General features: G+C 31.7%; 1 protein-coding gene across 2 annotated transcripts in view; it reads right to left on the reverse strand.

The window, feature by feature from the left end:
- Window positions 1-7,924: 7,924 nt before the first annotated feature.
- LOC129232658 (oxysterol-binding protein-related protein 2-like) overlaps window positions 7,925-23,198 on the reverse strand; it is a 141,793-nt gene continuing 126,519 nt past the window's right edge. For both annotated transcript variants that reach the window (XM_054866793.1, XM_054866801.1), the window contains exons 14-22: window positions 22,450-22,547; window positions 21,816-21,986; window positions 19,526-19,604; window positions 18,553-18,671; window positions 18,277-18,463; window positions 18,015-18,113; window positions 15,435-15,558; window positions 12,448-12,538; window positions 7,925-8,245 (exon numbers count right to left, since the gene is read on the reverse strand). In XM_054866793.1, the coding sequence (XP_054722768.1) occupies window positions 8,143-8,245; window positions 12,448-12,538; window positions 15,435-15,558; window positions 18,015-18,113; window positions 18,277-18,463; window positions 18,553-18,671; window positions 19,526-19,604; window positions 21,816-21,986; window positions 22,450-22,547 (1,071 nt within the window). In that variant the 3' untranslated portion in view covers window positions 7,925-8,142. The remainder of the gene's footprint in view (window positions 8,246-12,447; window positions 12,539-15,434; window positions 15,559-18,014; window positions 18,114-18,276; window positions 18,464-18,552; window positions 18,672-19,525; window positions 19,605-21,815; window positions 21,987-22,449; window positions 22,548-23,198) is intronic.

Here is a 23,198-nt window from a genome sequence, read left to right on the forward strand (position 1 = left end):
ATCAACAATGTCCCCTTCCTTTCAGTTTCAGAATGGATTTAATTGCTGGAAAACTTGCTTTTTGTACATAAAGTTTTAATTCTGGAAGATTATGTGACTGCTAATAATAAGAAAAGTGCTTTCTGTCTCCAAATTCCAGTCAATAAAGATTGTTGTGGATGGAATTCAAGAAAGACACTTAAGTCGAAATTCGAGTTATGCAGGTTTTCAGAAAATTTCATTCAAGACAAACATGGGGGAAAACATTGAATTAATACTTTATGTGCAGGGAAAATGAAAAACTTCGACCCAGAGAGGTTTTTGAGATAGGCAGGTTCGAGATAAACAGGTTCGACTGCACTACTATTTGATTACAAACATGTAATAACACTACCTGACATAAGTGCAATACATACGCATAAATAAGTCTAAAAATACAATTCTGCTTTGTTCTTAGAATTTTAAGCACTTAAGCATCTTGTCTGATTCCATCCCGTAAATGACCAAATATGGCGACTACGTTTCACACGTAGCTGCTGGTCCGGTAGCTTTCTGGTTGGAAAAAAAATGATAGCTCCAGATTTACCCTATTATGTTGTTTGTACATTTATTTTGTGAATGAGCTGCTTTTGAATGTGGAATTTTGTGAATGGGGCCGCTTTTACGATGCGTAAATTTGTGAAGGGGCCGCAAAGCGGACCCAATTTGTGTCTGGAACGACCCCAAAGTGTGCATGTCTTTCCGACTTCCTCAATTCTTTTAAAATCGAGAACAGCTTTGCGTATTCTTTTTTGAAAACTTGGCTGTGCGGCCTCTTTGGAGGCATTATTATTAAAATGAACGTTTAGTTGATACGCGAACTGCAGCACCTACATTCCACACAATTAAAACCAAAACAATCGAAGTTGAGATGAGCTATCCCGCAAGTAGCAATAATTGCAACCGTAGCCAAACGCAAAGTTCCGAAAAAAGAAAAAAAATCGTGCGTGTGGAGACCTGAAACGGTAAGTGGCCGGAGAGCCCTTCCTAGAATGACATCATCAAAACCTACACAGCCCATGCGCCCATCATGATCGCCCAAGTTCATCGACGCCGAGTTCGAAAGTGAAGTTTTGAGGACTTGCGCAGGAGCTTCATGGGCTCGGAATTGAGCTGCATAGACGAGCTAAAGTCAAACGCTGCTCCACTCAGGAAGAAACACGGTACAGGGCACTAAACACATTTTAGCTTTAGAAAAGGAAGGAGACCATTTTCAATTAAAAAGAGGACTAAAGAGGACCAGTTAGGATTAAAAAGATGACCTTGGGAGGACCATTCATTTAATTTCAAGGAAGCACCAAAAGGCAAATTAGCTGCCTGCTGCTAAATCCATGAAGATAATTTGTTAATTAACCATAATACTGAGATTTTTAATGATACAATTCCTTTATCTTCTGCACAACTGTTCTTTTTATCCATTGAATAATAATATTATTTACACAAACATTTGGATGGGAGGGGGGGGGGGTTGCTGGTAGTCCCACAGAAGGATAGATGAAGCTGTGCTTCATCTTTCCTTAGTTTAAAATTATTTTTGTGTTTTTCTGTCTTTTAATGCTTCTTAATAGCATTATACCCTTCAAAACCGATATGAATCTATCACACACCAAACAGATCTACTGTATTCAAAGTTTTCCTAAAAATGTCTGAAATGCTCAATCACAAAGGGAAGCAGATCACATGAGGCTTAGTTTTGCAATTTTCATATTCAAAGTATATTTTCAAGAATCATAAAGCTTACATTAAAAAATTACTCCATGATTGCAGGCATAGGCGGATTTAGGACTGAGTTCCTGGGGGGGGCGGGATTTTTTTTTTTAAGCAACATTTTAAATCCCCCCCCCCCCCGATGTTTTGGTCTGTTTTCCTGTGATGCATAAGGCCATGCTTTATCTTTTTTTTTTTGTGTCGTTTTCATTAATGTGTTTTCATGCTGTCCTATTTGAATTGACCTTAAGAGAGGTGACTGGTATCAAGAGAGTGACGCAGGGCTCCCTTTTAAGTAGGACAGAGAATATTCCCTAATGGTAGGGGGTCCGGGGGTTTGTCCCCTGGAGGAAATTTTGTAAAATGGATATAAAATTCTGCATTTCGAAGCCTTATAAGGGTTAATTGGATAGAAAAAATCTCGGGGAAAAAAAAAAGACAAATATTTTTTTTTTTATTTTTAAGTTTTATGACTTAAATGTGCTTTGTGATGTAAGTTAATACTTTAAAAGAAATGCTATACAGATTTAGAAAATATGTAACATGAGAGTAGCATACTACGTATTAGAACAATTCATAATTTACACACTTGATAAGAAATAAAATTGAAGAACACTTTGCTTAGGAGTTTCAAAGACTTTTCTAATTATTTTCAAGGTTTGGTTGGTTAGATTGGGTTTTTGGCACGAGCCCTAGTAGGTTATACTGCACCAATTCTTTTCAAGGATTTTAAAACATTTAATAATTTAAGGCACCTCATTTGCACTTTCCAGTCTCTGAAATTGAGTTCTTGATTACACAATTGTACAGTATTATTCAAACTTTGTAAAAAAAGAAAAAAAAAACAACTACTTTAAGTTTAAAAGAAAAAATAAACTATAGAATTCTCTCATTACAACAACCTTGTTTTTAATTATAAGCAGTGCAGAAAACGAAATGAATAGAGGTAGTGTATCATTTTTTCCGGGCTAAACAGATTAACAATATGCAGTAGAAGCAAGATCAAAGCAATCAATACAAAAGAATTTCAAAAATACTGCATTTGGGATTAAATAAATAGCAAGGTATGAAACATGTGAGTCACAAAAATTTATTTCAAGTAATATGTTAAAAACGTAAGCACCACGATTTTTACACTTTTAAAGCAGGATGAGCTGAGTAAAGAGCTGAATTTGACATATGGCATTCCTCCCCCTACCATTTGTTAGAAATTTTAAAATTTCAGGTTTGTAGCCACACATTTCCAAATATTCAAGGTTTTCAAGCACTTGAAAATGAAATTAATTTTTTCAAGCACTTTTCATTTTTTAAAGAACAAATCATGCAATTTTTTGCGAGTTACGGACCCACTTCAAAGAAGTAGCCCGAAGCTATAGCTTGTTTATCTTATAGGCAAATCCGGCCCTATATGTAATTCACTCTTACTTGCAGATTTTTGTAATTTTTACGAAAATTCGTCAGTTTTTACGGTTAAAGGATTTTTACAATTTTACCAATCTGAACGTGTGAATTCCAGAAGGTTCTTCAAAATCTTTTGTCTGTAAGCACACAAAATATCTCGTTTTTGAAGTCACGCAAATTGAAAATAAACATTCTGAGAAAGAAAACAAATCATAACGAGTAGATTGTTCTGTTAGAGCAAATGGGGAAGGGGGTTCCTTTTGTTTTAGGTTCTAATTTAATACTTGTCAATTATTATAAGTGTTGCAGCTGAATGCATAGCTCGTTTAGCCTATATTTTCATTTATATACTTGCCCAAATGGTTTTCAGTCCAAAATAGTGAAAATAGGCATATATTTAGCACCCCAATGACAGTTGTACTATTTGTATTCAATGTTCTTTTTTTTTTTTTCTTTTCTCCCATCAGAAAAGGGCACTCGCTATTCTCTTCTTTTTCATTGAACTATTAAAAAAAGAAAAAAAATGATTTTTTTTTGTTTTAAGATTTTGGAAGATGTGTTTTTACTATTTTAAGTCCTCCCAAAACAAGGGGGCATTGCCCCTATGCCCCCCCTCCAATAAATCCAAATAATAATCCAAATATAATAATTCTCCTTTTTAAACTAGTCAAAAAAAATGATTTTTTAAAATTTTTTTGGAAGATGTGTTGTTACTATATAAAGTCCTCCCAAAACTGGGGCGGCATTGCCCCCCTATAAATCCGCCCCTGATTGCAGGGCCATGAGTGCTTTGAACTTTTATGGGGGGGAACAAATCCCCCCTTGCAGGCATCATGCCGCCTGCCTTGTCTAGTGGTCAGAGAAGTCTGACTGCGACAGGAAGGTCCGGGTTTGAATCCCGACTCGGGCATGGACGTACTTTCTTTTGTCCTTTCTTTGTGTGAATCTAATGTTATGCTGTGAATAATTGCCTACCCTATAAACTGGTCCTTATGACATGTGTGTACTGTGGAAGTCGGACTTCACACCAAATGACAGTGCGGTTGGAAAAATGAAGCAGCGCACCCCAAATTGCCAGCCTAGCTGGCACATGAGAACAACAGCAGGCATCATGAAAATGAAATGATGTACACAAATTCAACTTGATGAAATTACATACTTCAACTTTGTTTCATATACAAATACTACTTTAAAATGCTATGTACTAATTTATTTAAATTTAATATCCCCCCCCACACAAAAAAACAGTAATAAACGAAAATAAGCAAAGAATAATCAAAATTAAGTTTGAAAAACTAAATAAACTCGAATTAAACACAAAAATTATTAATTTTTTTAGTTATTTAAGTAAAAATTAAAACGTATCATGTCAAAATAACTTCTAATTGTCATAAATATAAAAATATTTATAAGATGCAAAACTATTGAAAGCTCACAGAAGCATATTTTCACGAACCAAGTTCAATGTTGGCATGTTTCCCATAAAATATTTATTTTCTACTAAATTAAACATAAAACATGCTAATCTAAGGTGGCATATGGGAAAATAACATTCGATTGGGTTAAATATTTCAACATTTACATGATTCAAAAAGATTGAAATTTCAAACACAAAAAGCAATTTTCCGCGAAGTCCGAGGAAGTTCAATGTTACTGTGGTTTCCAAAATAATTCCTTCGTTAATTATTGAAATTAAATGAAAAATAAGCTAATCTATATCAGCATATGTCAAAATAACTTCCAATTGTCAAAAACATCAAAATGTTCACAAGATGCAAAAGGATTGAAATTTCAAACGCGAGATGCAATTTTCCGCGAAGTACAAATAAGTTTAATGTTGTCATGGTTTCCAAATTTTTCCCTTCTTTAATTACCAAAATTAAACGAAAAATAAACTAAACTAAGGTAGCATATGTTAAAATAACTTCCAATTGTGGAACACATCAAAATATTTACAAGATGCAAAAGAATTGAAATTTCAAACGCGAGAAGCATCTTTCCGCGAAATCCGAATAAGCTCAATGTTACCATGGTTTCCGAAGTAATTCCTTCGTCAATTATTGAAATTAAACGAAAAATTCGCTAAACTAACGTAGCATATGTCAAAATAACTTCCAATTGTGAAACACATCAAAATATTTACAAGATGCAAAAGGATTGAAATTTCAAACGCGAGAAGCATTTTTCCGCGAAATCCGAGTAAGTTCAATGTTGCCATGGGTTAAAAATATTTCCTTCGTTAATTATTGAAATTAAATGGAAAATAAGCTAATCTATATCAGCATATGTCAAAATAACTTCCAATTGTCAAAAACATCAAAATGTTCACAGGATGCAAAAGGATTGAAATTTCAAACGCGAGATGCAATTTTCCGCGAAGTACAAATAAGTTTAATGTTGTCATGGTTTCCAAATTTTTCCCTTCTTTAATTACCAAAATTAAACGAAAAATAAACTAAACTAAGGTAGAATATGTTAAAATAACTTCCAATTGTGGAACACATCAAAATATTTACAAGATGCAAAAGGATTGAAATTTCAAACGCGAGAAGCATTTTTCCGCGAAATCCGAGTAAGTTCAATGTTGCCATAGTTTCCAAAATAATTCCTTCGTTAATTATTGAAATTAAACGAAAAATAAGCTAAGCTCATGTCAAAATCACTTTGGATTGTAAAAACAACAAAATATTAACAAGATGCAAAGGGATTGAAACCTTAAACACGAAAGCAATTTTTCGCGATAAATCAAACCGAATATATATATGTTCAGAAAATTGCACTATTGAAACACAATCCAATGATTTTTGAAAGAATTCAAGTAATAAAGAAACTTTTCATACATTTTCAAGGTTTTCAAGCACTTGAAAAAAAAAAAAGACCTTTTTTTTCCAATAACCTTTCAAGGTTTTTTTAATGGGCGTACGAACTTGGTTTAACACGCGCTGCGGCGGCGTGTTTGGGTGTACAGTAACTTTTAACGATATGAAAAAATTTTTAAAATGTGATATTTAAGTAAAAACTATGTAAAAGCGGACTAATCAGACTGAAATGTTAAAAAGCGGTCTAAAGCGGACTTAACCATAAAAAACGAAATTTGGCGGGAAAAGCGGACCATTTGGGAGCCCTGCTTAGATAAAATGGCGTCTGCGCGTCGCTTGCGGAAATGCAGTAGCAAAAAGTCGGGGGAAAAGTAAAAAAAAAAAGGAAGCGGAAACTGAAAATATAGGAAAATATAGGAATTATAGGAAAATAGGAACCTTTTTCAGAAATATAGGAAAATATAGGAATATAGGAACGCTGCGATGCCTGAATTGGTAAAAAATATCCATTTTAAAATGTTAAGACATTTAAACGAAAAAGAAAATCATAGATGTAGACGCAGTATGAATTTTACCATTTCAATGCAGTTTAACTTGATTAAAGTGACAACTGTGCTACAACGTCAAACAATCTGACAATTCTTTTGCCCATAAGCTGAAACAATGATCATTTATAATGTCATTTGGCTATATTTTTAACTTTTTATATTTTACATAAATATTACGGATCCTTGGATAACGTTGAAATAAATTTTCACAGTATACTTAAAATATTCTGCATGGCCACAACTGGAACAGTATGTAATCCAGTTGTGGCCATAACTATGGCCACAAGTAGCAAAATATACGGATTCGTGATCCAGTTTTGGCCAGACTATTTTATGCAGGTAAGTTACAAAATAAAGAAAAGCATTGGACTCACATTAAAACTTGGTCTTAGCTTGATAAGAAAAACTTTGCATTAGCTAAAAATATGCAAAACTATTGCTGCTGTAAGTAGATTAAGAAGAAACCCTCTCTTAACAGTAAGCAGTAACAAATGCACTAATCCTCACACAAGTGCATCCTGTATCTAGACAGAGGAAAAGTTCAGGACCTCTCACAGCGAAAGTTTTGAGAAATGCTACTCAGATTGTAAAACAAGCTTTAGGATTCATTGAAGTGCTCTATATTCTTAGTTTTTATGGTTTGCATGAGAAAATGTTCCGTTATACAGTTGAATCTCGGCAACTCTAATATTTCTTATCTTGAAGTTTTCATCAGGTCCCAAACTCTTGAGACTGATGTGGAAACTTCTCATAACTCGGAACGTTTTAGCCTTGGGGCTTCGAATTCTTGAGAGTTGACTGTATTTTTGTCATATGAAATGGGCTCAATACTTCTGGCTCAACCTGAATAAGGGTACTACAGTGCTGGCCAAATTATTAGACTAAAGTGGTTTTTTTTGTTTTTGTACACTATTTGTACTAAAATACTATTTATTTTACAGTACAGTACATACTGTACACTGATTATTACGTTTCTTTAGCACAATTTAATGTTTGCAGGTGTAAGCACTGTCTGCTTTGTTTATGTTCTTTGTTTATCTACCTACCAGGAACATAACCTCAATCAGCTTAAACAGTTCACTAGTTCTTTTTATTAGTGTGTTCTGTTATATTTAAAGTTAGTTTTAGGTAATTAGTGAGTATGTGTATGTGAGTATATATAATAGTGAGTATAAACAATTTTTTATGTTCTTTTTTAAAAAGTGTTAAGAAATGGTGTAAAAGTGAAAAGTATGCCAAAAAGACTTAAAATGCTCATCAAGAACAATGGAATGCAAATTAAATATTAGATAATTATTCCACTGTTCGTTAATGTGTCTATAGTTATGTAATCAATAAAGAATTTGCTTTTAAAACAGTCTTAGTCTAATAATTTGGCCAGCACTGTACAACAAAATGCATATTTACTAATGAACCATCATACAGCAATTTAAAAGTTTATAAAATTTATTACAGACAATTATTTACAACTTATACAATGTGTGTGATTTACAATCAATATTAACATAAATAAAATATTCTGTGTCCAACAGTAGACTATGTTCAACATTTAATGAAACTGTGAGCATATCACCTTTCAAAGTTTTGTCTCTTAAAATGAGATATAAAAAATATTTCTTGATTGAGTATAAAATATAATTTAGTTCTCTTTAAAATATATCCGGACAGTCAGAAAAGTTTCTTTCCCAATATCCACCTTTATAGCACCAGAATTCCTCTTTGGCATATGGATGAGGTTTGCTACTGAAAAAACTGAAAAATAAAAGTAAAGTATTTAGGAAGTTTTTCAGAAAAAAAAAAACTTTAAATCAAAAGTAACTCATTAATACTGGTTTCTCCATGATAAAATACAGAAATTCAGGTTACAAATATTTCTTAAGAAGATAACTGGATGAGAAGATTTAAAATAGGGTTGCACAAGGGCACATCATGAAAGATATTATACAGAAAACTTCGCAACTTTTGTACAGTCAAAAGGAAAGTATTTACAATTTGAAACTTTAGAATGTTTTTAATCACAACAAATGTTTAAAAATCAAGTCATGCTGTCTGAATAAAATATTTATTTCTATACAGTTAAAATAGTTTCATATTTGTAAAACTAAAACCAGCTTAATTTGTTAAAAGATTCATTAGCAGAAATAATGGAAGAAAAAGACTCCTTTATGAAAAATACTGTTTAAAACTCTTTGTCTTAGTTAATATATTAATGTCTCCATACTTGGATAATTGAGCTTTTCATAAATATTCCAGCCCTTCACTAGCAGCATTACGTAAAATAGTTTTCTCTTTGTAGAAAGTAAACTATTCAAAAGGCATGAAAATTCCAGTTCAAAAAAACCTGAACTCGATGCAGATCTAAAAGTTACAGCAATAAGAACAAACACATACAGATACCAAGTATTGTTATGTCATTAAATGCATTCTTAAAATACGTTTAAATGCATAGCAAAATAAAATAGATAAAAAACTGCAATAGTTGAATAATAACTATAATAAAGGAATTAAATAAATAAACAATTCAAAACACTTTGTCAGATTTCAAGGTAGCATATATTAAAACCTTGACTTTTGAAATAATTTAAATGTTTGCAAGATGTGAAAAGATTGAAATCTTTATGTACTAATTTTTGGTAGCAACTTGCATGTAAGATATTGATTAGTTTCTAAAAAAAAAAAAAAAAACAGAAACATGTTTCTACTTTCTACATGTATTGAAAATTATGAAGATTCATTTTAATTACTAGAGATCTTTTTAAAAAGCTCACAAAATTCCAATTTTCAAAATAAATAAATATTCTGAAGAATGAAAATTAATTGTAAAAGCTGAGTTTGATTTCCAAGCTTTAGTAATTTATCTCCAACATATTAATAACTCATTCTTGTGTTTACTCTATCAATGGATAGTAAAATGAAACAGTTGAAAAACCAAAAAGCATGACAGCTGTAAATCAGACTGTACAACTGTCTTCTCCAATGACCCAACAAGTATACTTTTATTGAGTTTGGAACCCCCTTCCTCTGGATAATATAGCCAGAAATATTTTACCCTCCGTGTTCATATCAGTGGCGGATCCACAGGGGGGGGGGGGGCGATTGAGAAGATCGTCCACTCCACAAAAGGTTTTGTAAATACAAAAAAGATCACCAAACTCTCTCCCCACCCCCCTCAACATCACAAAAAATCACCTACAACTGTATTTTTATGACTTCAATTCCAAAAATTTTCCAAGGGAGAGTCCCTCAATCCCCTTTCGCCAATGTCATCGGAGATGGCCAAAATGTTGAATTTTTAGAGCTTTAATTTTGAAAAAAATTAGTGGAATCAAAAAACTTTTTCGAAAATGTTGTTAATGAGGGTTAACAATTACTTTTTTAGAACTTCAATTCCGAAAAAACTCCAGGGGAGAGCCCATGATCCTGAGCCCTTCCACTAACATGAATGAAGATCCACTAACAATACGTTTTTGAAGCTCTATTATCCGATGGAAAGTTCCAAATTCCATTCCTTTCCCCTACGTCATAAAAGATGGGATGGCCGACAACTGCGTTTTCAGGACTTCAATTTCGAAAAATTTCCGGAGAGGAGCTTCAATGTCCTTCTTTCCTCATCTTTCAACATCATTGAAAGATCTTCTAAAATAGTGTTTTTGTAACTCCTACATCAAAAAGTTTCGGGGGGAAAGTTCTGAATCCCATGTCTTTTGCTATGTCAACAAAGGTGGCCCACAATTGCATTTTTAGGACTTCAATTCCAAAATTTTTCCTGAACCCCGTTTTTTAACATCACTAAAGATACCTAAAATTACGTTTTTGAAGCTCTAATATTAAAAAATTACTGGAGAGCATTCCTGAATCTCATTCTTTCTCTTCAAGAAACCAAAGATAGTAAACAATTGTGTTTTCGAGAATATGCCCTTAAATATCAAAATTATTTCAGAAGGGGACCTTCGAGTCTACCTTCTTCTTATTAACCATTAAATAGTCTAAAAATGCGTTGTTAACAAAAAATTTCGAGGGAGACCCTGTAAACACTCCTACTTATGAACCAATATTAAACAACTGAATCAACAAACAAATCCATAACTATCTTCAAATTTTATTTAAAAATTCAATTTTAGTATTTCATTATGTTCGGTACGAAAACTGGTAAAAAGAGGTGCCATCTTGATACTGCAACAATTCTTTTATGAGGAAAAAAGTACAGTTGAGGACCTAAATGGCAACTGAAAATATTTTAGGAGTCCTCAAATGAATAAAAAGTTGAAGGGTTTAATTTGGACAATGGATCCAGAATATTAGTAGAAATTGTTTTTTGTTTTTCAATTTTTTATTCTTGGTGCTCACGATATACATTATTCCAAAAAAGAAAAAAAATACCTCACACTTCATCTCTTAAACTTTTTTTAAAAAATTATTTTCGTTAGTACCTCCCCCCCATAATAAATTACTCAATCGCCCCTCCCAACAGGATCTTCTGGATCCGACACTGATTCATATATTAGTCAGCTAGTTACGAGTATAATTCTCTTTCCATTACTCTCAACAAAAAAAAGAAAAGAAAATGCAAAGCAATAAATAAGAGCAAATGAGACCTTTTTAAATACCATGGGCAGAGCAATTATTCACTCTGTATACATTAATTTATCCTAAAAACACTAAAACAGAAACTGGTGCCTGCACATGAAGGTCAAATGACATGTGACTGGAATGTGATATGAAAGTTATAGCCATTTAAATAGGAAAGGAATTGTTCTGTAAGTCATAACAATCAACTAAAAATTACAGCAGTTTTTACTTTTCAATATCGTAGGAAACTCCAAGAAATATGAATTTTGATCAACTGATCAACAGAGAAATTGGTACGACAGAAATTTGCATAAAAGCAAACCTAGATTTTTTTTTTTTTCCAGCTTCAAAAGGCCTGAAATCTTAGGTTAGGAATAGCAGCAATAATTAAAAGGGAAGCAGGATGGTTACTAACTGAATACTATAAGTTTTTGATGAATTATAAATACAATTGTTAGGTAGAAATATGAGTGTCCCAAAAAACGAACTGTAGAAGAATATCAGCCAAAACAAAAATTAGCGCAGGAATAAATGCATTTTCACATAACATCATAACTGCCAACATTGAAAGATGAAAATTAGGTAGACTTCCCATGAACAAATTTAACTACAAAAATTTGAATATGAGAGATTTTTAAAATATAAGTAAGGGTTTTTTAAGCCTGTATATAATCTGAAGTTCGGAAATTGAGTTGACTATTGCTACTATTATTACTTTTTTAAAGTTGAAAAACTACAACTGTTTAGTTTTTAAAAAAATGCAATAGGCATATTTTTTTTTTCTTATTAGTGATAATAAACAATCCATGCTGTAGGTAAAAATTTAGTAAGTTCAGAGAAAATTCCTGGATGTTTTATGACTTTTTTGAGATATAAAAACTTGAAAAAGGAAAATGAATAGGTTTCAAAAATGATCAGACATATACAATTTTCATACTTGTCTGTGAAAAGTTTTCGTTTTTGCTTAGTGGTTGTTTTCCTGTAGGGATTATCCCTTACATTCAAATCTCTTTTTTATGGGAATTTCGTTGTTTTGATGAGAATTCGGGAAACATACTACATTGGAGAGTTTGGGAGGGAGAATTGGAGGGTTTGGGGAAATTTGGAAGTCTTCTCAACAAATCGTAAGAGTTGGCAGCTATGCAACATTTACATTTCTGAGTAATCTGCCTTGCCTTATTTTCAAGATTGAACCGTGGGAAATTCTGAATGAGATAAAACAAAAAATGAAAGATCAAGGATCATGCCAGGCATTACTTAAATGGCAGCTCACGCTACCTGCCCTTTGTTGGTGTTAAATGTTAAATTTTTGATTTGTATAACATCTTGATGTAAGAAGCGATAAAAAACCCAACTTGAGATTCACTTCACAGTAGCAAACTTACACAGGCTCAAATATAGTTTTCTCTTTTTTTCTTATTTTCCTAGCTTCTCTTTGTTTTTCTTCTAGGCGATTCTTTTCAAATGCTGCTCCATCTGAAAATGTTAAATAATTATTAGTCCGCCTTAATTTGAGTCTCATTTAATACAAGTAAAAAGAAGCTTCGTTTTGAGCACTTACATTCTTTAAATTGTTTATTTCAATTAGAAATCTCAGGGGCAAGAATGGGCAAGTTCTGTTTTTAGCAACAATCAATTCTTTTTTTCTTCTTAACTTTTACACAAGTTCTAAAGTTACCAAACAACTTTTCTTTTATAATACTTATATAGATACATTGAACAGATACTGAAGAGATTAATTAAACATTAATAATTCACTGCACAATACATTCATCAACTCTATTTTCTTTCTAAATGTCTCATCTTATTGTTATGAAAAGAGAACATTCATAGAAGGTAATGCAGGTAAAGCATTACAGGAAATCATAACCCCCAGCCAAAATCTTCATTTTCAAAAAATCAAAAAAATTTAAAATATGAAAATTTTTAAGTCCCAGCGACCTCTTGTGGCCTCCTATCTGTAAGCCTGATAGGGATGAGTTTGGGGTCATCTTGGAAGCTTAAGTCAAAAATTTGTAATCTCGAGCCCGCCCAAGATTGTCTTATTCCGAAATCTAAATTCGATGGAAGCCCCCCCCCCCCCAAAAAAAATGGAGCCCACTCCAGTCTTACCTAATTTTATTAAATGTCAACATAAAAAAAATACGGCTAGTTTTGTTGTAACCGTAAATAGTTTTAAGAATTTTTTTTTGTTTTTCATGAACTTTATGAAAAATATTTTAAATATTATATTTTTAAAAAATTAACAATTCTCCACTTGAGAGGCATTGCTATTTGGTATATTGGGAATACTGTAATTGTAATGGCAAACAAATCTATTGCAAATATGTGCTCACTTAGATTTTTTTTTTTAATTTTTCATGTGAAGCAAATTGTAATTAATTTAAAGCAATTAATGTAAGTTAATTCTAATTTTTACCAGTAAATCTATCTGAACTAGGATTTTCCCCATAACTGCTCTTACTAGATAATACTCTTACCAGAGTCGAAACAGTTTTATTAGCAGTTAACCTTTCAATCATACATCAGAGGAAAGATGTTTTATGACTTTTTCTCTAATGGCCTTTTAAAGCACCATGGGGGAAGGGGGGGGGGGGGTCTGCGTCACTTTATCTCTACGTTCTACTGATCATTCAATTACACCACAGTTGAAAATACATCCTTCACTTTCCAGAGGTGCGGGTCGCTCAGCCACAGGGGGGAGATAAAGTGATAGATGTGGGAGATAAAGTGATAGATGTCATTTTTCAAACTCTTCCTCAACAATAGCAACCCAGCGATTGAAAACTTTTCTCACGTTCTTAAGTACCAGCTGTTTCTCAATATACATTATTAACTTTGTATTTGTCGGGAGATTGAAAAATGAATATCTTTTATAGTACATACAGGGCATGTACAGGGGGCAAGAGGTGCAATTGCCCCCTCACCTCCAAAAGTAAAGGGCAGTAAGGGATTTTAGGGGGGGGGGGCAAAAGATGAGTTTAACTATTTTATTCATTATTTTTGATTGACTTCTCTGTAGCATTTTTTTAAGCAGTTAATTAAAAAGAACACAAAACACACAGAGCATATTTTGAATAAAAGCATTTTTGCTTGCAAAAGTAATACTGGAGTTCGAGGATCAGAGTGGCAGAATACATATATCCGTTTAACTGGCTGGTTTGGTAATATTGCGATTCTCCATTAATTTTTCTTTGATGGAACCAGTAATTAACATTCTTCAAAAAATATGTAGGCGTGCCTAAAAGAGTTATTTTGATATAGGAAGCTATTAGCAAAATGACAGATTTATTTTCCAGCTGACAAAAAATGCAAAATGAAAGAAATAATATGGTAATTTCTTGGGAAAACCATGATATTAATGGAAACGGCATGTCTCAACTGAATCATGGCTTCAAAAACAAATTAGCAACTGCTTTGAAATTCACACAGAAATAGTCCTGAATTCTTCAATAAAAATTATATGTTTAATCGCTATGATTTTTTTAATTAAATAATATTTTATAGTTAAAATATAAAATAATTCATAAAAAGTCAAATGAGATACGAGTATATGTTTTATTGAATAACCTTTAACTCGAGTTATAATCATTATGACACTGTTCCTAATTAAAACCCCTCATTGTATAGCATCTCGGTGACATTGTATTGGGTTTAGTATTTAATTGGCTTGAAACTTCAAAGATGTTTTACATCAACAAATAAAGTATATTAGTGCATAATATTTATGTACTTAGAAGCAGCTCATTAATCTGAAGGGATCCTAAAAAAAATATTTAAAAAATAAAAATATTTAAAAATTAAGTAATGAAACTTTGTTATGAAACATCGTATGTGGAGGAGGAGGTGCTATTCAATTGCTCGGGCACCCTGCAAAAGATTTTTCTGTATCTGCCCCCTGGTAAAGGGGCCTTGCCCCCTCCCTTTTCAGACTGAAAATTTATGATTTGTCGAACAATGAATTTTATGGGGTAGATTTGATTTCAAGTAAAAAAACTAAAAATTCTAAATAAATGGACTTTTCTCATTTTATTTCATAAAAACTTTGAAATGGAAAAGGCAACTCTAGTGGCCATCCGTTCCAATTTTTGATGATATATTCCACATTTAAAATAGTTATTTAACCAATAAAAAACCAACAATATAGGCCAATATTACAAAAAAAAATCAGCTTCACGGACCAGCCCCTAAACCCCACTTCTTTGGTGCACCAGCCGCCTATGTCTTACATAGCATGAGCCTAAAAGCTATTCGAGGTTATAGAGATAAAGCATGCTTCAAGCAAATGCTAATGGGCAATGGCTCATCCCAGCTCTTCTCTAAAGCCTGAGCAATAAAAGCATATCATTTGAAGTGTTTTAACTATACCTACCAACATCACCTTCTTCTAACTTCCTGATATCTGGCCTTAGTCGGGAATCTGTCGGTGGAAGTACACTTTTCATTTCTTCGTCTAATTCATTTAATGCCATTGCATAATATGTAAAGTTGTAATACTATAATAGAAAAAAGGAGAAATGTTAATATTACTTTTCAAAAAAACATTGAACTAAAAACAAAGCATTCAGAGAATTAGATGCCCAGAGTCTTTTTTTTTCATGCTCCAGTTTGTTCCAAGATAACAGACAATGTCTGTGGCACCAGACATGCTCCGTTCTGGCAATTTACTAGATAATTATGAATGCTTTTGAGTTTCAAATTTTCATTTACAATATTTGCTATAAAAAGAAACATTACAGAAACAATAATATAATGGCTTTAAACAAAAATGTTTAGATTTCCAGTCTTTTTCATTTGCTACAACATATATTAAATACATTTTGTTTTTTAAGTAGTAGAGAAACCCAGTTAAAATTTTCGTTTACAAGAACTGAAGGCTGAAGCATTTATTCATTTTTTTTAAATCAACCTTTTTTCATTTTGTAACAATATGCAAACAAAGTAGCAACAGGTCTCATGTGCTAAATCTTTAATCCACACTACCTTTCAGCATTGTATCTTAAGATTGCTTTAGCTGAAAAGTGAAAAGCCTAGTACAAAGTGATAGCTAATAATAAACCAGAGGCTTTTACATAACAAGTGTCAACCAGCCACCACTAAAAATTTGAACTTGTCTGGAATATGCAAGATAATAAATTTAACATTTTTCAGTATTTTAAATTTCAGGTTTATTTAAAGACTGGAAAGAAATTATTTAAAAAATTAAAAATTAAAACTGTAGAGGAGCCTGGAGCAGGAAAAAATTAGAACTTCAGTAAAAACATAGCTTTGGAGCAATGCAGTTCCGGGGCCTTGTTTTTATTGATTTTGTTTCTGCTCAAACAAAGGTTTCAACATTAGGCAAAAACTTTTACATCACAGTATAAATGCTTCAAAATCAGTTTTTAATAGTGGGCAGTAAGGATCAGACTGAACACCATTGACCAAAAATAACAACAAAGCATATTACTTAAAAATCAATAACTAACAATCCGGAGTTCAAAAAATTTGTCCACAAAAAATTTTAGCATCTAATATATTGTTTTTAGACACATGCAGGACTAGGGTGTATACAGGGTGTTCTGTTTTGACCTGCAAGATCTTTATTTTTGCAACCATTAGTCCTAGATGCATACTTCCAATTGCAAAAATGTTAAAAAATCAGATGCTTAGTTAAGATATTGAAATTTTAAAGTTTAAAGAAAAATAAGTTTAAAAATACAAAATTTAACTTTTCATATGGGCCCCAGGTCCCCTAACTTATATTTAGGGAAAGAATCTTCATTGAAAAATAATTCCAACACTAAAAGTTTGACATTAGTACGACCAATATTCACCAAGATATGAAACACAGCTTTCAGTGACTTACACCACTTTTCACTCGCTGTCAATAACACCTTTTGGGGGGAAATACAGCCATTTACAAGAGTTTAAAATTATATGTGTGCATATAGTGTGGTTTTCAAAATGTTCGAGGCTTAGTAGTGTGTTTTTGTGTATCATGGCATAACTTTTGCATTTATTTTTGAATAGCAATGGAAAATATAAATACTTGGTTTTTTTAACTTTGACAACCTGTCATTCTTCTGAAAGGGCGATGAGTTCCGATCTCATCTTCTGTATGGTCTCTAAAAACTTTAAACTCGAATATCTCCTTGAGTTTTGGTTGCACAAATGTCAAGTTTTTAATGGAGATTATTTCTCTAAATATTAGTTAGGAGATCTAGGGCCCATATAAAAAGTTAAATTTTGTATTTTTTGACTCAATTTTATTTTTACTTCAAACTTTCAATATCTCAACTCAGCACCTGATTTTGAACATTTTTGCAATTCGAAGTGTTCATCTTGAACTAACGGTTGCGAAAATAAAGGTCTTGCAGGTTAAAACAAAACACCCAGTATATTTGAAGCTGCAGATTTGCCAAATAATGGCACTTAGCAGTGTGGTCACTTATTTGAATGGCAAATTTTTTTTTTTAAATAAACTGTTAAATTAAAAAATAAAATAAACAGAGTTAAAGTAGTGTATGTTAAAACAACTTTCTACTTCTAAAATAATTGAAACAAGATGCAAAAGGACCGAAATCTCAAACACTGCATGCAATTTCGTCAAAGCATAAGCTTGATGTCGGCAGGTTTCCAAAAATAAGATTTCTATTAAAAGAAATACAACGTGAAAATTCAGTTCAGTGAAGGTCTTAAACAAGTCAATTCTTTCATAGTTGTTAAATGTTTTAAAAATAAATTTAAAAAAAATCAAGGGCTGAAGATACATTTTAACATTTCTCAAGGGTTTGAAGCACTTAAGAATGAAACTTTTTATTTCAAGCAATTTTCAAGATATTGTTCTTCAAAGGAGGAGCATAATTCACAGCTTTTGTCTTGAATATCTCAAAGTCTGAACATGTTAGCAACATAGATGTGAGACTATGACTCATTTTTCAAAAATAAGATTAAATTTTACACAACAAACCTCAGATGAATAATCTGGTCTGGGATCAGCTTCCCAAAGCAAAGTAGAAGGTAAATCTGCTAATGTTCTGAATTCTGTTTTGTCACCATCGATACTTGCCTGCAAAAACACAATATCACGTAAAAAATTTAACAACATCACAATGAGAAAAAACTTTTTGTTTCTCCAACGAAACCACATTTTACATAAAAACTATGGTCTCCATTGTGGTCTGTTAGGTTATTGTCTACAAAAAGAAAATAAGAAAAGAAAAATAACTTACTGAAAGACTTTTCTTTCTTTGATTTTTTGTATAGTGCAGCAAATTTGAGCTGTCTTTTGTATTGGATGTTCGTTCACTTCCTGATGCTTTCTGGTCTTTCAGAACAAGATATTCATCGTATAAATAAGGTTCCGTGCTCCTAATAAAGTTGCACCATTTTCCATAGATGAAACGTAGTTTTGACTTCCTAGCATCAGAAAAGAAATTTACATATATACATATAAATCAATTTCGTGAAGTTTTAGATTTAGATTGTGAAATGTGGAAAGCACTCACTGTTTGTCATGAATAAAACCTTCAACACAGTTCAGATCTTTGCTATACCATCCAGCTGGTTTAAAATTCAATTCAGCAACTAAGCCAGTAGTATGACACTGAATTTCCATTGTACCACACTAAAATAAAAGGTTAATGGTATCAGTTCAGAATAACAGAAACATTGAAAGTATCTTCAGTCATAGCGCATTTAACAAAGTTTTGTAGGGAGAGCATAATTGTGTTACTTTCCTCTCATTTTGTATACATATTGGCCAACTTTAAAGAAATTAAATACATAAGCGTGTGAGCTGAAAATTATCCAATAAAAAAATTAAATGGTCAGTTGAAATTTCAACAATTTATTGCATTTTTTAAGCAGAAAAATTCAGGTAGTGTAACTTGACTGCAGAAAAAAAAAGGGAAAAGAAAAAAAAATAATGATAAGATGCATAACTATATTTTGTGCAAAATATGTTGTGACCATCACACACTTTCTTCTGTATCATTCAGTTGAGAATGCTCTGTATTTCTTTCAAATAATAATTTGGGCAATTGGCACAAAAAACTAATCAACATTATATCTGGAAGCCTAACTTTCTGTCAACTTTTGTTTGAATCCTTAAAGTTTTTTCAGGGTGGAAAAAAAAAAACACTTAAATCACATCCCTCTTTCCTTTGGAGCTAATGGCAAAGAAAAGAAAAAAAGAAATAAGATAAAAATTGCTTTTATTAATCTCAAAATATAATTTTTTTATGTGAGTAATTTGTCTGCTATTGAAAGAAAGAACACAACTTTTGCAGAACCTTTTGATTTCACGGAACACAATTAAAGAAATGCTGCCACAAGAGTACAGTTATGTTGGAGAAATCAAAAGTTTTTAAAAAGAAGCAACAAACACGAACACAATCATTTCATGCAAGCATGAAAGCACACAGAAAAGAAAATCTCACTGTTGAGCAGAAAATATTAAGTTTTAAAAATGTTGCTTACTTGTTCCATCCACAATTTGCCGACAATTATATTATGAACACAGGATGTAACCCCTGTCCACGTGTATATTTCATTGTACCTAAAAAGAACACTATATTATTTTCAAACTATAAACTACCTCTTGATAGGTGCAGATACAGCAAATGATATCAAGTTAGTTCAACAAAATAAAAGTATTTAAAAAAATACATAACATATGGACTAGTACTTCAAGCAAACTAATAGGTAAAAAAAATATAATGTTCTGTTTCTACATGTTTCGAACAAGTAGTGCAAAAAATGGAGTTTCACCCAGAACTAAACGAGCCTATTTACCGTATACCAACATCAACTTTTAAGCATCTGATCAATATTCGCTTAGTTAGCTAAAACTGCAAATTATGTCAAACACAACTTTGAACCATTTTAAGCAGATTTCTAAAAACAAAATATTCCTCTCTCATCTGATGAAATAGATGTGTAAAAAATAAATAAATGAACAAATAAAGTAGTAGCACCATTCAAACAGTACAATAGAAAAATTCTTTCAAAACTAAATAAATAAATAAAATAATAATTTAAAAAATAAACAAGTTAAGATAAGAAGCAAATTAAAGTAAATACATTTTATCCAAAATAAATAAATAAATATTATAATAGTTTCTTGCTCTTTCTTTTGAGAAGAGGTCGGTGTGGTGATTTCAAAAATTTTAGGACACAATTTTGGTAAACTTTTAGCACAACAAATGTTAAGTTTTGATAACTTAAATGTAATTTATAGGCTTGATTTTTGTAGTGGTAATCAAACATTCCAAATTCATTCTTGAAAACTACAACAAAATGCATTCATTCCTTCATTTTTTAACACAATGACACATAATGAAGTAGAAATATTTTATCTTATGATTTGAATCTGGGTTAATCTTAACAGGCAATTTAAAGGAAAATCTTTTAATGAATTTGACTTTATAATAAGTACATAAATAAACATTTTATTAGAGAAATAGATTTTTTTGGCTTCCACTACTTTAGATTTCATGAACTTAAAAAATATACTTCTAATAAGTTCGTCCAATTTTAGGTACAAAAAATAAACAACTGGGCTTTCTTTTTCTGTAAAAGTAGTAATATTTTTTGAGCAGACTAGAAAAATGAAAAAAAAAAAAAAAAAAAGTGTACAAGTATAAATAGATCTTTCAATGAACTTGCAGTTCTATTATATCTATCTAAATTACCACCTTCATAATGAACAGATATAGATTTAAGAAATAATAATTAAATACTGTCGATCACATACAGGCCATTGTTTCAACATGTGGTAAAAAGGCATGATCAGCCAAAGCTTCACCAAGCAATTCAACTTGTAAGAAATGGAAATCTTCCCTCATATTTGGTGATAATTCAAACCATTAATGAATTCTAATGCAAAATTATCTATGTGGAGCAAAAGTTTTTCAACTCCTTTGCTCATAGCATTATGCCCAATATGCAAACATATATGTTAACCAGATTAGGGAGTGACTTCTCAGCTAACATAGATAGCTTAGTTTTCATTTCTTTTGAAGGGGAAAACAATCAAAAATATCAGACCCTATCTTTCCCAATCCTAACTGTTCTTCTGCAATGTCTGCTGCACAGCTATTTTTATTTTCTGGATTATTTTATTTTAATATATTTTTTGCAGAAGGGGAATGACTGCAAGAGTTCTACAGTATAGATAAAACAAACAGCTTTACATTGAGCATATGCTATGGTTAAATGTCTCCCCCCCCCCCCACTTTTTCCAGAAAAAAAGGCAGCAGCAGCATAGATTTTTATTTATTTTCTTTTTTAGAGAAAATTTCTTAGGGTCTAGCAAGGTCTTTTTATCCTAAAATATAGGCATGAAAATTTTCATTTTTAGGTTGAATTTTCTATTTCTGCGCAAGTATGGAATAAAATAGAGAACATTTTAGGACAAAACTGAAAATTTTAGGAATTTCAGGACAAAATTTGAAATTTTAGGACAACTCCAACCCTGTTTTAAGTAAATATAAAGCAACACATCTAATTTTTCTCCCTGTTCACTAAAATGAAAAAAATAATGACTTTATAGAAGCAATAATCAATATTTTGTGCAAAAGAACCATCTTTATTCATAAGCGCACATTGTCATACTATAATAAAGTACATTTACGTAGCATGTTTCAAAAAACTTTAAACAAGAAAAATTAGATATAGCTATCAAAAATAAAAAAAAAAGATATCAACTTAAAAAGCTCAGCAGTTATTAAATTACAATGATAAATATTAAAAGGTCATTTTCACTTACTTTAATAATTTTACAATAACAGTCCCTTCAGGTTTAATCTCAACAGATCTTGCCCAAAGTTTTAGTTTTGGATGGATTGCTCCAGAAAAAACAAAATGTGGTGAATCAGCATGAAATGCAGTTATAGGAGGATGATGACTGACTTGTTCGGTTACAATTCTAAAACCATCTCTGAAATAAAAAAATTAATAAATGAGTCTCATTCAATCATTGAGGAACGTGAGAACAGTTTCATTTCAACATAAAATTGAATAAAAGCTGTTACAGCAGTTTTTTTTTGGGGGGGGGGGGACGTTTTGCATCCTTCTATAAACAGATTAAATTAATTTTGTATCGATCTTGAAGTACAGTGGCTGCCACTTATATGAATAACATTTGTTCCAAACAGTTTTGATTCCATAGCGACTGATTCAATGAAGCGGTTAGTTCAATCAAGTTATATTTTGTTCTGTTTTTGATGATTTGATTCATTAAAGTGGCTGATTCAATTAACCACTGATTCAATTATCCAGCTTCCACTGTAGAAGAAATACATTTCAGTACCTGTCATCCTGTCATGGAACAGAAAATTCAAATGTGTGACAGAATGACTAAAAATAACAAGTAGATGTGTAAGGAAATAAATTGTACTTACTTCACAAGTTCATAGGTTTCTCCAAGTAAAGGATTGAATGGTTTACCAAGTCTCTCCCAATTAGAAGATATACAGGCAACAGCAAAAGCAGAAACATACTACAAAAATAAATAATCAAATACATATATAAATATATTTATATAATAGATAAATATATATAGAATCAACATTCGAGAAATCCTTGCTACTAGGTCAGCAGGGTGACTTTTAAAAAATGCCTTTCTTTCAGAATGAAAGAAAAAATTCTAACTTAAAAGTTAATTCACTTAAAAGTTATTTCTGTGTGAAACAAATATAACTTTTATGATTTGTAATCTATCAAATTATCAATATGTATTATCTTCAAAATCCCAAACAAATCGATAGTTAATAAGTAAATTAATATTGACATTTATAAAAATTCCAGTTTTTCAACCATCAACATTTTCATATCTTTTACAAACAACAGATTATTAATAGAGACATAGGCCACACAAGTAGAAGGAGCGGGAAACATCGCAAAAACTGTTTTTTGGAAATGCTGTTAGGAAATAGGAAATGCATGTTTCCTCACCTTAGAGCCTTTTGCCAACCATACAAAAAACCTTTTACTAGTTACAATAACTATTAGAGCCAGGGTGAAGATTTCAAACATTAGAAAACTTTTAAGTTGATTCCCTGACAAATAGCTATTTTCAGATGTTACCCTTTCACACTATCTGTGCAATTAAAATATGCAAAATGATGTAAAGATAAAATAAGTTGGAACA

The sequence above is a fragment of the Uloborus diversus genome, chromosome 1 (genome assembly GCF_026930045.1).
Source record: "Uloborus diversus isolate 005 chromosome 1, Udiv.v.3.1, whole genome shotgun sequence".
Taxonomy (NCBI): domain Eukaryota; kingdom Metazoa; phylum Arthropoda; class Arachnida; order Araneae; family Uloboridae; genus Uloborus; species Uloborus diversus.